Source organism: Harpia harpyja, chromosome 9, assembly GCF_026419915.1.
Source record: "Harpia harpyja isolate bHarHar1 chromosome 9, bHarHar1 primary haplotype, whole genome shotgun sequence".
Taxonomy (NCBI): domain Eukaryota; kingdom Metazoa; phylum Chordata; class Aves; order Accipitriformes; family Accipitridae; genus Harpia; species Harpia harpyja.
Genome location: NC_068948.1, coordinates 40,015,341 through 40,027,689, shown reverse-complemented (window position 1 = coordinate 40,027,689; position 12,349 = coordinate 40,015,341). Strand labels below are relative to the sequence as shown.

Here is a 12,349-nt window from a genome sequence, read left to right as displayed (position 1 = left end):
TACATATACTTGAAGTTAAACAATAAAAGCTATTGAGAGATCAGGGGAGCTCTCAGTCTGATGCCTGGACTCACCAAGCAGTGGTTCACAACGGCCCATTTATTTCAGTTCCTAATAATGGACACTTCTGGTGAAAAGCCTTCACCATTCATGTTCTGTTTCAGTGGAAAAATTAAATTATAAATCATTGTTCTTCCTCAGCAGAACATTTTGTTGTTGCATTTGGATAACTGTCAAGGAAGGAAGAAAAGGTGATCTGCTGTCAACTCAACAGGAATAATTGCTATAGTTTATATAAAGTAATAACTCTGCATTTCCAGTTTCTACATGTATTATTCCTGTTGAATTATTTTGTTTGCACTGTTACGCAACATGATGCCTTCCCTAAGGAGTGCAAAAAAATTTAAGGGAAGACTATCGTCACTCCTACAAATCCTACTCCACCCAATTAGTAATAGCAGGAAGGTGTGAAGCTGAAGGGACAATGTATTTAAGAATATGAACCTTCACAAGGAAAAAAACCAATTGAATGAACCAATATATTTAAGGACAGACCTAGTAAAACGAGGGGGGAAGAAAAACTTCAAAACAACAAAATAAACAGCTGCAAGCTTTTTAACTGCTTAGGAGAAGCCAGTGAGGCTTAATCTACAAGCATAACCGAAGCCTCAATTTCCTTCTGCTCTATCTAGTTCACGCTGCTGCTGGTAAGGTGCATTGTTTCTCTGATACATGGATCTTTTTTTATTGGCATGCAGAAAAATATGATGATACATGGCTGCAGCCCCCAAACTCATGTTGGACAACAACGCTGAGCATACTTCCTTCAGACCATTATGTGGCTCTCTCCATGTCAGCTTCTGTTTCAACTTGTTAATTTACTGTGCCATAAGCAACATCAAATAGTCTCTTAGGCAACACGTTGCCCATAAGCGATGGGTTGGGGAGTGCTCATCTCCTGGGTATGTCTATATTGCCCAATGCAGTAATGTACAAAGAAATCCTGGACGGCCTCTATTCAGGAAGGGGTGCAGCTGGGTTAGCTCGTGTTGCTCTGCTTTTATGGTTACAGGGTTACTCAGTGAGCCACTTCCAGTGAAACCACAAAACAGAATACAGAGCATCACTTTGGTACACCACATATAATTATTTGCCCTTAAGAGTATCCTCCTCCCCCATGCTTTTAAACCAAGCTGCACACATTCGTAAAAGAGCAAATACAGCTGTGAGACTGTAAGGGATTATCTATCTTTGCCTGTTGCAGTCTAGGAAGTTGTGGTGACTTCCCAAAGCCAGAATTTGCATGACTTGCATTTACCTCTCCCTGTTCCCAGTCCTCTGCTTTATCCCCACTGGCAACAAAATTAAAAACTACATAAAATTAACTCTACACCTGCTCTGCTTCCCAGAGGAATAGCACTATTAATGCACGTAGAAAATATGGCAAGACAGAAGACTTTTTATACAGGCAACAAAATTTTCAACACTGAACATTTCCTCAGTTATCTTCATCTTACTAAAAAATGTCCAGGAGACAGAAAGCCCCATTCATTTCATTGAGTACTGAACACTGATTGCATTTTTAGGAGAAACTTTCTGTTTAATAAAAGCCTAATCAGTCTATTTAATTTTCCTTCTCTTTTTTTTTTTTTCTTTCTAGTTTTTAATTACAGCATGGGACTTGAACTGTGGCCTCTCCCACTTTTGTCTGAAGTCAGCAGCTGAATTCCTCTAGACTTCAGTCGGTTCAGGACCTTGAGTGAAGACACTAAGGCCTCAAATTCACAACCGATTGATAATTTTTTCAACTGAGACCAACACAAATGTTCAGATGAACCTGCAGGAATAACATACTTGAAATCAGCTCGGATGGTACTGCAAACCTATACCAGTGTGTGGTCAGGGGGTTAAACTGGGAATCGGCTTTGCCATCAATTCTTTGGAGATTTAGAGCCAATCACCTAAACTCCATCCTCCCTCTACTGCCACCTTTTTGTATTACTTGTCTTTCACTGTTGGCACCCCATAAACATTATTTGCTGAAGACTCTGCAAATGTGGGTTTTTTTCATTAACTGCTTTTATTTACTTTTTTGTCCAAAGTCAATACCACCATAAATATTTTGTTCTTATTGTATGTCCGGAATAGAAATGTTCATAGAGTGCTTCCTTGTCCTGAGGGCATTGAAGTGAATGTAACCTGCCATTAAAATCACTATTTTTAAGTCACCCAGTCATTTCTCATCATTTTTAATGCAGTGAGAAACCATATCAAACAACTGGCTTTGGTAAGTCACTCATTTTCCTCTTGATTGATGCAAAAACTGTATCTATCCTAAGGATACAAAGCTTTCCCTGAGCATTTGCAAATCTTCCATTAAAGCTTGGAAAGCTCTGAAAGTTACATTAAGGATGTTCACAAATCTTTCCCCCCTTTAATAGTATAATTACTTGATTGGTTTGATAATAAATCAAAATCTAAGTGAAGAAAGATTCATGTGCTTCATATAAAATGAATCACAGGGAAAACATTTCACAATTAGCAGGCGCTCTTGCCTTACCTGCCATAACTTCAGACACATGGGCATGCCCAGCTTGGCACCCACCTCTGGCTTCAAGGTACAGACTGACGTCTTGGATGGCAGCTCCAAAACCTGAACCTGACATCAGGAAAACAAGAGTATTTGGTCAGGCTCCAGGTCAAAATTCTGCTGTTAAAAACACAAGTCTTTTAAGGTGATTTAAGGCTAGTATAAGCTCTTCCAGTAAAAACTGTCTGGAGGAAACTGAGGAATGCATGTGAAGTTGGAGCTGTAGGGGAATCTACAGCTATCTAAATAAATGCATTGTTTTAGGAAAGACCAGACAAAACTGCTAGAATGAACACTTCCTCTTCTTCCACTCTTGTTTTTAATCTGTATTATAGTCTTCTTTCCATACAGTAGATGATATTGTGCATATACTAGATAATACTGCAGACTGCTTAATCTGAAAACACTTCCCTATTCCTCTCCCTTTCCCCTTTTTCTATCTCTGGTGCTATTTTTTTTGTTATATTCACTTGTGGACACTTGCATTGTCTCCTCTGTTCTGTCATGTTAACAAAGAGCTTGTGTGGAAATGTAGGCAATGTATCTATATCTAAGGTGCATTTTTTTATTTACTGGCTGACTGCACTAACAAAGAGCAAACCCAGAATCATCTGCTAATGCAGGCTGGAGCAGTGATGGCATACCAGTATTTTTAACACAATATTGTCTGACCCTATTCAAAGCAGGGTCAGACAATATTGTGTTAAACACCTGCTCTCTGTCTACATAGCAGCTTCCACTGTTGCTTGCACTGGTGGTAATGAATTATGGATACGATGATTATTTATTTATTTATTTATCCACCTATCTATCTATTTATTTATTTATTTTAGCATTGGGCAAGTCTTTCCCCTGCCAAGGAAGTAGTAGCTCATTTCCACCTCAGGATGATGGCAGGCAAGATCAAGGGAGTCTGCCTTTGCAATTTGGCACTGGAAGGTTTTGAGTCTCTTGATTGACACGGAAGTGCCTCACTCTGGGCTGATTCTCAAGCCTGTAACTATGGAGAAATAGAAGTTCTTAGGTATCAAAAACTTGCTGCCAGGAACATTGCTTGTTTCTCAAATGTATACTTAATCACTAAGGTGATCTTTTATTTTAATTACATAAACAATGGTCTGCGTTATCTCATAAAATTAAGGGACTTCAAACATTTGATAAATCCAGCATTACCAGCCATTCTAGGCTATGTCAGAATGTGCAAAAGCCCAGCAGTGCTGTTGGACAGCCCCAGTCATGCGAATTTCCTTAAGCATCTGAGATGAGGTATTACACAAATATGGCTCCTCTGGGAGCCATCCATCAAGACCACAGCAGCTGTGATAGCTTTCCAATCCCATACCTTTAGTTCAAAGCTTGCCAGAACATCTTCCTATTTCTAGAGGTTGTCGGCTAGCCTGCCAAAAGCCAGCTGCACTCTAGGACTGCAAGTCGACAACGTACTAAACACAACATACGGAACACTTTCTAAAGCCACTTAGCAATGCAGCAGGAAACTATTCTCCAGATTTAAGGAATGGTGACTACAGCAAAGAGCCATCCAATATGTAGACCAAACCTATGAACAGCCCAAAGTTTGATCATCTGGGAATTCTGGTTCTTTGGAGCTACACTCGTAACAAAAGATGCTTTTCTCTTGGCAGCGTTCTTGCTATCAACATAATGACCAAGTTAGCTGTTGCAGGAAATGGGCTATAACTATGAAGATGACCCACTCTCATTCTTGTGTCTTTCATCACTGGCTCTCCAAAGGGCATTGCCTCCTAGACAAGACTGAAACTGCAACTTTTACATAATAAGGAAGGATAAGTGCACTGTGATAAATGCACTTCTGCAGGTTAAAAGACAAAAAATCCCCTCCTTTGCTTTGCTTTGATTCAAAACGAACTGGTACAAGGGCTACGGTTGGGCTTGCAAAGGACAAAGAACACAAAGAAGGGAAAGCTTTTTGCAGAAGGCAGGCAGGCATCAGCTGCCTATGCTAGATTGACAGTTCCAGAGACTGTCTGCATTAGAGGCAACTGAGTGTTAGAAATAAATACTATTTCATATATTTTGACAACTGTAACCTAAAACTTGAAGTTCTGTGTTTATATTGGTTTTGCTTAATAGGAGAAAGATTTGCCTTTGCCTGAGGTTAATAGTGTTCCTGGGTGGCTAAAACTGGCCACAAGGAAACACACCCTTTTTCTTTTTCACATTAATAAAGCTTTTAACATGTTTCTGGCAAATTGGCAAGAAAAGTGCATGTAACTCATAATTGGTGATTTAAATGCAATCATGAACAAATAAATGCCTGTTCAGATCTCATTATTTATGGACTGAACCTGCTTTAAGACAAAATTACTCTTTTTTTGGGTACCAGCCAAGCATAAACACTTATTAAGTCTTAATTTTAATCATAAGCTGCAAATGTACTGTGTCTCACACAGTGCTGCCTATTTGGAAGCACTATATATTATGGGAGCTTACGTGAATTTATTGAAACCTGACACAGTTCTAATGTAAAGGTTCATACACAGAGTGGAACTCTTACCTCAGGAGACAGCAAATCATTATCAGTTTGCAGGACCCAAGCAAACAAATGAAAATAAAACAGAGATGAGTTGTAAGAGACATAGGGGTAAATGTCTTCTCTTTGGATCACATGATTATTTAATTCTTCATTACCAGAATGTGTGTGTGTACTCTTTGCCTGACACAAAAATTCTTCTCCGTCTGACACAAGAATGCACGTGTCAATTTTGTTTAACTTAAATATTATTGAGCACTGCTGTAAAATGGAGAGAGTTCTTTGTTTGATCAGAACAACGTAGGGGACTTTTAGAATGGTTGTATTTACTGGTACAGCATTTGTGTTTACAGGCTTATTCAGTTCTGTAAAAGGCTGAACATTCTGGCTGTGAGCCAACAAAGTACTTAAATATGTGCTTAACTTCTGAATAATAAAAAGTTCACATTTTCTTGCAATACAGGCACCATTCCCACTTATTACTTCGTATATAAAATATGCAACTTTCAGTTTCAAGATACGCATCCTATAGTCCAGAAAAGCATGTGACCTTTTATGCTCATGAACAATTTGCAATTAGCTACAATACATCTCTTCATATTTATGCCACTTCTTTCTGTTTTCATATTTTTGGTATTTTGATGTGAAGTATTTGAAATAATTTATTTTTGTGTGATGTCCTCAAATAGTCCTTCAAAGAAAACAAAAATATGATTTCTACACAGCAGAAGGTGGAAATTGCCAACAAAGCTGTCAGTCAGTGATTGCTGCGATAATGGGTATTAGATGTGGACTTATCCAGTAGGAACTGAAACGGACCCTACAATTATCTCACACTGAGCAAACCTTTGGCCGCTAATAGTAATTCAAGTATTTCCAGCCAAAGTACCAGTTAAAGAATTAGCCTCGGGTGAAAGACCACATATCGCATTACAAATCACCTTCACCTCCCCTTCTCTCACCAAACACGACTTTCAGCTTCAGATGGAAGATGAGTACCTCCATCTGATGACAGACTTTCTGACCATTAGTTCCCCAGAAGGACTCTTGTTCCCCTTTAACAGTATTCAGCAGCACCAGAAGAGTTTTCAAAACTCCTGCACATGAAAGACCAGCAGCAGCTGCAAATACTTCAATGTCAGACAAATCTTGGGGTGGTATCCTTGTTATTAGAGCATAAGTTATATAATTCAGTCATCTTTCTGGCAGGTAAAATTAGTGATTGGAGCCCCCAAAGGTTCCTTGTGCTGCCCTTCTTGAGCAGAGAATTTGAGAGCAATGATGTTTCCCCTTCTGAACTATCTCATTTCAAAACCAAAAGCAATCTCCCAAGCACCAGGAAAAGAGATACTTCCTACCTCCTCCAGGGCCTTGGCTGCCATAGCCAGTAGCCAGCGTCCCTGTGCCACCTTTAACAGAGAGCATCTGCAGAATCCCACATTCTCCGTGAAGACAGAATCCGTCACCGAAGTACGTCCCTCTGCTAAATCCCACAAGCAGATCCTCTGGTCACGACCCTGACTGTTACAGTAAAACAAGTTACCCATGAGCCGCAGGTCTGAGAAACCCTGACTTCCTGCATGTTAGTATCTCAATGTTGGGTCTTTACCAGGCAGTAAAGGAGTGAGCTTAGTACAGCTTCTGTGGGGGTATTAATTGGGTCTTTCATGAAGTGTGTGGGAACTCAGTATCGCCGAGACCACCACCCTTCTGCTGACTGCAAAACTGGCCAATAGGTTCAAAAGTTACCGGGAGGAGGGAGGACCTGAGAGTCAGTCAGTCAGGTGCACTGCAGTGACGCTTAGCCACGTTTCCTTGTGAAGAGAGGCTTGATCAAACACAGTTATGCTATTTCTATGTGCGCATGTGTTTATGAAGTCTCATGAGTATTTGAACATATTCATAATAAAATACTCACATTTTACCATTGATTACATCTAATTTAAAAGGAAACAAAAGTATCCAGAGAGTAACACATTTAACACTCTTTCACCCTAGCAATGAACTAGAAATGTCAGGTGTGTTGACAGCTGGAAGACAAATAGCAAGACAACAAAGACTGCATCAAAGGTAAATAAAAAGCTACAGTTATTCAGTGGCCAACTTCCCACAGCCACAGGGAGGGCACAGAAGACTGTTACGGCTGTATATGTGTGGAGTCACAACAGGAGAGGAACTGGCAGTGCAGTGAGTAGCAGGAATTAATGAAACGCTGGGATTAAAACATCCAAAACCAGAGAACCAGCGGCTGCATCACTGATGTACTAGTGCAGCTCACGCAGAGACTCCTCTGCATACCTCTCCGTCCCACAGAAAAGCCTGTGTGTTGGTCCCAGACAGTAAGACCAAGGAGGCCAGACAAAGGGCACAGCATGCATTGCTACATATTTATGTGATCCCACTGGCTCTGGAACAAAGTACCACTATGGAGAAGCTTCTAATCCACAAACTACAGTAGCACAGGACATGTGTCCTCATGTTATCACCTGGGACAAGGAGTCATCAAAAATCCCTTATCCATTTCTTATTTTAATTAGCAGTATCACCTGATGGAAGTATGAAACCAAAACAGAGGCAGATGCAAATCTACAGACTGTTGGGACTTCTTCAACATCAATACAGAAACTCCCATCTGCTGTTCAGCTGAGTGACAAACTGTCAAAACATTTATAGCACTGGGCATACAAACAATGTGGTACTGCAAGAAATTGTTGTGATTTAGCTTTAGAAAAGAGAAACAAAAAATACAGGTAACTGCTGTCCTAAAATTGCACTGCTATGTGAACTATTATAAATATACAGCAAAAATAGAGATATGGAAAAAACTCTATAATTATACAAACAATGCTAATTCAATATGATTTTATGGGGGAGAGTGATGATAATTGTACTTAAGCAGATAACAAATATAAATGCTAATGAGTTCCACTGTATATTATAAGAGATGTCTTCTCTAGATAAACATGTCAGAACACCTCCTAGTCATACCGACACTTTGGCATCTACACTAGATCACCTGTCTAATCCAAAGTACACAAATCTTCCCAACCTTCCCCTGCTAAACGAGACCAGAAGATATTTTGCAACAAAGGCGTGCAACTCGACATTCTTGCTCATTTTCAGTCTTCCATTCTCCATCTCCAATTCTTCACTTCCTTCCTTACCTTTTCTCCCTCTTCCCTCTTTTTATAAACTCTTTGTATCAATTTTGATCTTCCCTGAGACCCAGTTGTGAAGCATCTGCCAACTTCAAATCCAAGTGTATTTCCTTTACCCAAAGACCTCACCCGATCTCAATGCAGTAATAAAGATACTACGGACCCCAAGTTGCAATGTTGTCACATATATATCATAAAGAAACTAATAGTATCATTTTTCCCACTTTTTGTTCTACAGTTTTTCTGTATTTTTGTACTTCTGTACATTTCTGTATGTGTTGGAGAGATTTCAGTGACTCCAGAAGTAAGAGATTCCTTTTTTTTCTCTCTCTTTTTTTTTTCTTCTTCAATCATCACAGAAACAAGAATAATTTCACTGTTTTTTGCCTGCTTTGCTAACCTGAGGAGCCTGTTTTTACTACCAATTGTCTCCACGCAGTAGACAGATTTTCTTCCATGGCCATCCAGTTCTGTGTTCGCTCTGTGCGTTTTCAGGTTCCAGACATGGATAAACCCATTCTCAGACCTGGCAGTAAGAACAGATGCTTTTAGTGTGACCACCGCATACAGTCTGATAAGACAGTCTGATAGTTTCCCCCCCCCCCCCCCCAAAACTGAAGTTGTATGTACAAAGATAACACACCCATCATTCACCAACCATGCATTTTGTTGTTTTCTCCAGATACAGTTTATCTAAATAATACACTTCATTTTGAAAGGAAATGTCCATATAATGCTCAACTCAGCCAGAAATCCTGGTTTACTTACCCAGAGAAAAGAGTGGGGACGTCAGGTTCTTGGCCTCCACAAGAAAAATGCAGAGTGTGGACTGCAGCACTGGTACCTCTGAGAACAAACTGTGGATCTGGAGGTGGCAGAGCCATCCAAGCAATGAACTGGGGGAGTGAGGAGAAGACACAGATACCACAGAGGGTAAGGCAGCCTAAAGTGAAACTGCAACTTGAAATATATTCTGATCAGGACATTTGCTTTTTCTAGTCACTTTCCTCTTTGAATTATCATTATTGGATGCTATTTCTGTTTGCCATACAGTTCAGTGTAAAGTATTTCCTCATAACATCAACTGATCAAGCAGCTGTCAAATCTGCTTTTTGCTGCATTCCTTTTTAAGCAAGGTAAGTGCTGAGCTGGCTGTATGTATGCACCTCTTATGCACTTGTAAATACAAAATTGTTCAGCTGTCCTCCCTGCTGCAAAAAGGAAGAGCTACAAAATGCAAGAAACTGGATACCCATAATTTCAGTGGGCAAGCAATTTATCATTCCACTTAGCCCCTTGGCAAGTCTTTCCCCTTCCTCCTCATAAAAATACTACTTCTGTGCTTTCCACTCACAACCATTTACAGAAAAGCATTGCCGTGAACATACCAACTGAAAAGAATTTCAGATGAGATTAGAGTTATGATCATTTTTACACAAGAATCCCATTACTCCCAAGCGTTTGAATTTTTGGTTCCAAGCACAGTTACTTGAAAAAAAAGAAATGCAGTATTTCACACTAACTTAGTGACTACTGTTACATTTTATTCCAAGGGGTTTGTATTCCCCAAAGGATCAGTAAAGAGAGATGGATGCTTTCAGCTTTATTTCATCGGTTCAAATGTGGTCCAAGTCAGGAAAGAACAGGACAAGTATATGGGGAAACATGTTGCCCTGTCTAACATGGGAAACATGAAGGACAATTTATTATGAACTCACAGGGATAGTTTGTGTGATCTGATTAGGCACAGTCTTACTGATCTGGCACCTTTACCAAGTATCTCCATTCACATTAACACCTTTGCAGGCAGCTGCGCCCAAGCACCAAAGGAGGACAAGGATGAATTTCTGTGTTCTGACTTGCTGCAAATGACCCTCCAGACCTGTGCTAGGACAAGGTAGCCAGCAGCTTCTTTGACTGTAAGTACAATTTGCAGTTCATTGGAAAATGTGTTATAATACGCGTTACAAGAAATATTTTCACCATGAAAAGTTTTTACTGCTTTATCTGTGACATTACTAGCCAAGCTTGTATTTCTGCTTCTTCCTTTCTGACCTGACCTCATACAGAAAAGGACAGCTTTTGCTACTACAGATGTCAACTCTCATCACTCTTTCCCATTCATGCATATATTACACTGGATTAAACAAAAAGTTTTCCAAATTCAGTAAGGGAAGACCAGCAGGTGTTTTTCTGCCTGCTGGTTCACAGCAGAGGAATTGCACAGAGTCAGAACAGAGTGCTAGAGCTACAAGTTAATGGTAAATTAAAACAGTTCAACTTTTAATTGTTCTCTCACCTCAGTATCAGCTTTTGATTGTGTTAATGGATGCACTTGCTATTGCACCTCATTTGCAGGTCTACCTTGAGTGTTTATAGATCAGTAATCACCATGGTATCTATAGGTCCTAACTAAACACAATTATCTTATAGGACTAGTGATGAAACAGGATTCTTCAGCATAATGTGCAATTCTCCCTCAATAGCACTGTGTAATTAGGTATGAAAATAATGAGCTCAGTGGATAACTTCCATGTTTTAGTGCCCTGACTCATCTGTTTTATGATGTTGTCTGATGATCTAGACTCATGACAGGCTGGAGTAAATTTTCAGATGATTACACGATGTACAGGTTCGCCCCCATGGTGAGATCCAGCTCCCAAGTGCCTGTCTGTAACATGCTTCACTTGTGTTATAAACCTGTTAGACTGAGGATTTTGTCACAAAAGGTCACCTCTTTGGGACACTACAGCTGTATGCTGTTGTCCTCAAGATGACGCTTTGTAGAACCGTGTAAATAAAATAGTAGCTAGGCGGCTTGCAGAGGAGCTGGGTTCCTCTTCACGGTGGAATGATCCTGGGTTACTGCACTAAGCAAGGAAGACAAAATAGAACTGAGTCAACCCAGAGGCTATCTGGGATTACAAGGCAGGTTTTTAATAGCATTTTTCTAATTACTGACACAGAAGTTTTTGCTGACAGACAGCAAGTGTATGCGTGGCTGTGGGAATGGTTTTACCTGGCATGAAACAGATGCTACTAATGCATGTCTTTACAAGGACAGTATTTCAGAAAAATCCTCAGACTGGCTACAGGAAAAAAAACAACTGAAAACATACTTTCAAGCTGTAAGCAAATGAAGTGACTTTTTTCTCCTTGGAGCCTGGTTCTTTGCTTGCTTTTTTGCTACTCAAGATACATGAATCTGGAAATTTGGCTTAATATTAAACCTATGGCATTTTTTATTGGGCTTACGAGATGACTCCTTATTACTTCCTATCATGACTCAGCAGATGCATGGCAGTGTGACCGCATTAAGCGTCTCATCTTTCTTCCAGCAAGTGCTGAACTATAAAATTGCATCTGTGCTGTCTTCTTCATCCATGAGCTTGGACAAGTCACTGAAGACCAAGATTTAATTAAAAGTTCTTAAGTACCTAAGTCAACAGAAAGTCCCATGAGGTTGCAAATAGATGGAAATTTGGTGCACCAGTGCCTTAAAAACTCCAAGAAAGCATCCATCCGTTCCTGTTGACACATAAGCATCCTCACAAAAATGACTTTTAGCCTACTTTCAACTCACCAGGTAGCTCAATGTCTCTGCTTTACTTACAGGCATAATGAAATACATTGTGGTATACTGATACTAATAGATAATGGTTATACCATGCTTTGCTAACCAGTTACAAGCATACTAAATATGATGACTGTGCGATGGTAAAAGCCCCTGGGTAAATTTTTCAAAAGTGGCCAAGTGATTTAGAAGCCTAAGACACATTTTCAAATGAATTTTCAATCCTAAATCTCTAGTACTTTTTAAAGTTTCACCCCAGGTGTCTGAAAATGAGTTCTCTAATTAGCACAACATTTATTTTCTTGTTAACTCCATCTAGCCTCAGGGAGACTAATCTGTTCTTGTTAACTTGGGATATCTGCAACAAATTTAATTAAATGAATTTTCTTAGTATTTAGGCTGGTCTGAGAGCAAAGTCTGGCTCAAGGGCTTGAACAAGCAAAGTGTGACCTACAGAAGAAAGTTAATTTAAAAGCATCTTAGGGCTAGACCATATGTTTGTCCCTGAGATATCC

General features: G+C 39.7%; 1 protein-coding gene across 4 annotated transcripts in view; it reads right to left on the bottom strand.

The window, feature by feature from the left end:
* Positions 1–12,349, bottom strand: part of GNB1L (G protein subunit beta 1 like) — a 44,557-nt gene that overhangs the window by 8,936 nt on the left and 23,272 nt on the right. For 2 of the 4 annotated variants that reach the window (XM_052795567.1, XM_052795569.1), the window contains exons 2-5: positions 9,029–9,156; positions 8,661–8,786; positions 6,461–6,623; positions 2,561–2,659 (exon numbers count right to left, since the gene is read on the bottom strand). In XM_052795567.1, the coding sequence (XP_052651527.1) occupies positions 2,561–2,659; positions 6,461–6,623; positions 8,661–8,786; positions 9,029–9,144 (504 nt within the window). In that variant the 5' untranslated portion in view covers positions 9,145–9,156. Of the gene's footprint in view, positions 1–2,560; positions 2,660–6,460; positions 6,624–8,660; positions 8,787–9,028; positions 9,157–9,978; positions 11,697–12,349 lie in introns of those variants that run through there. The other 2 variants (XM_052795568.1, XM_052795570.1) reach the window with 2 other exon arrangements.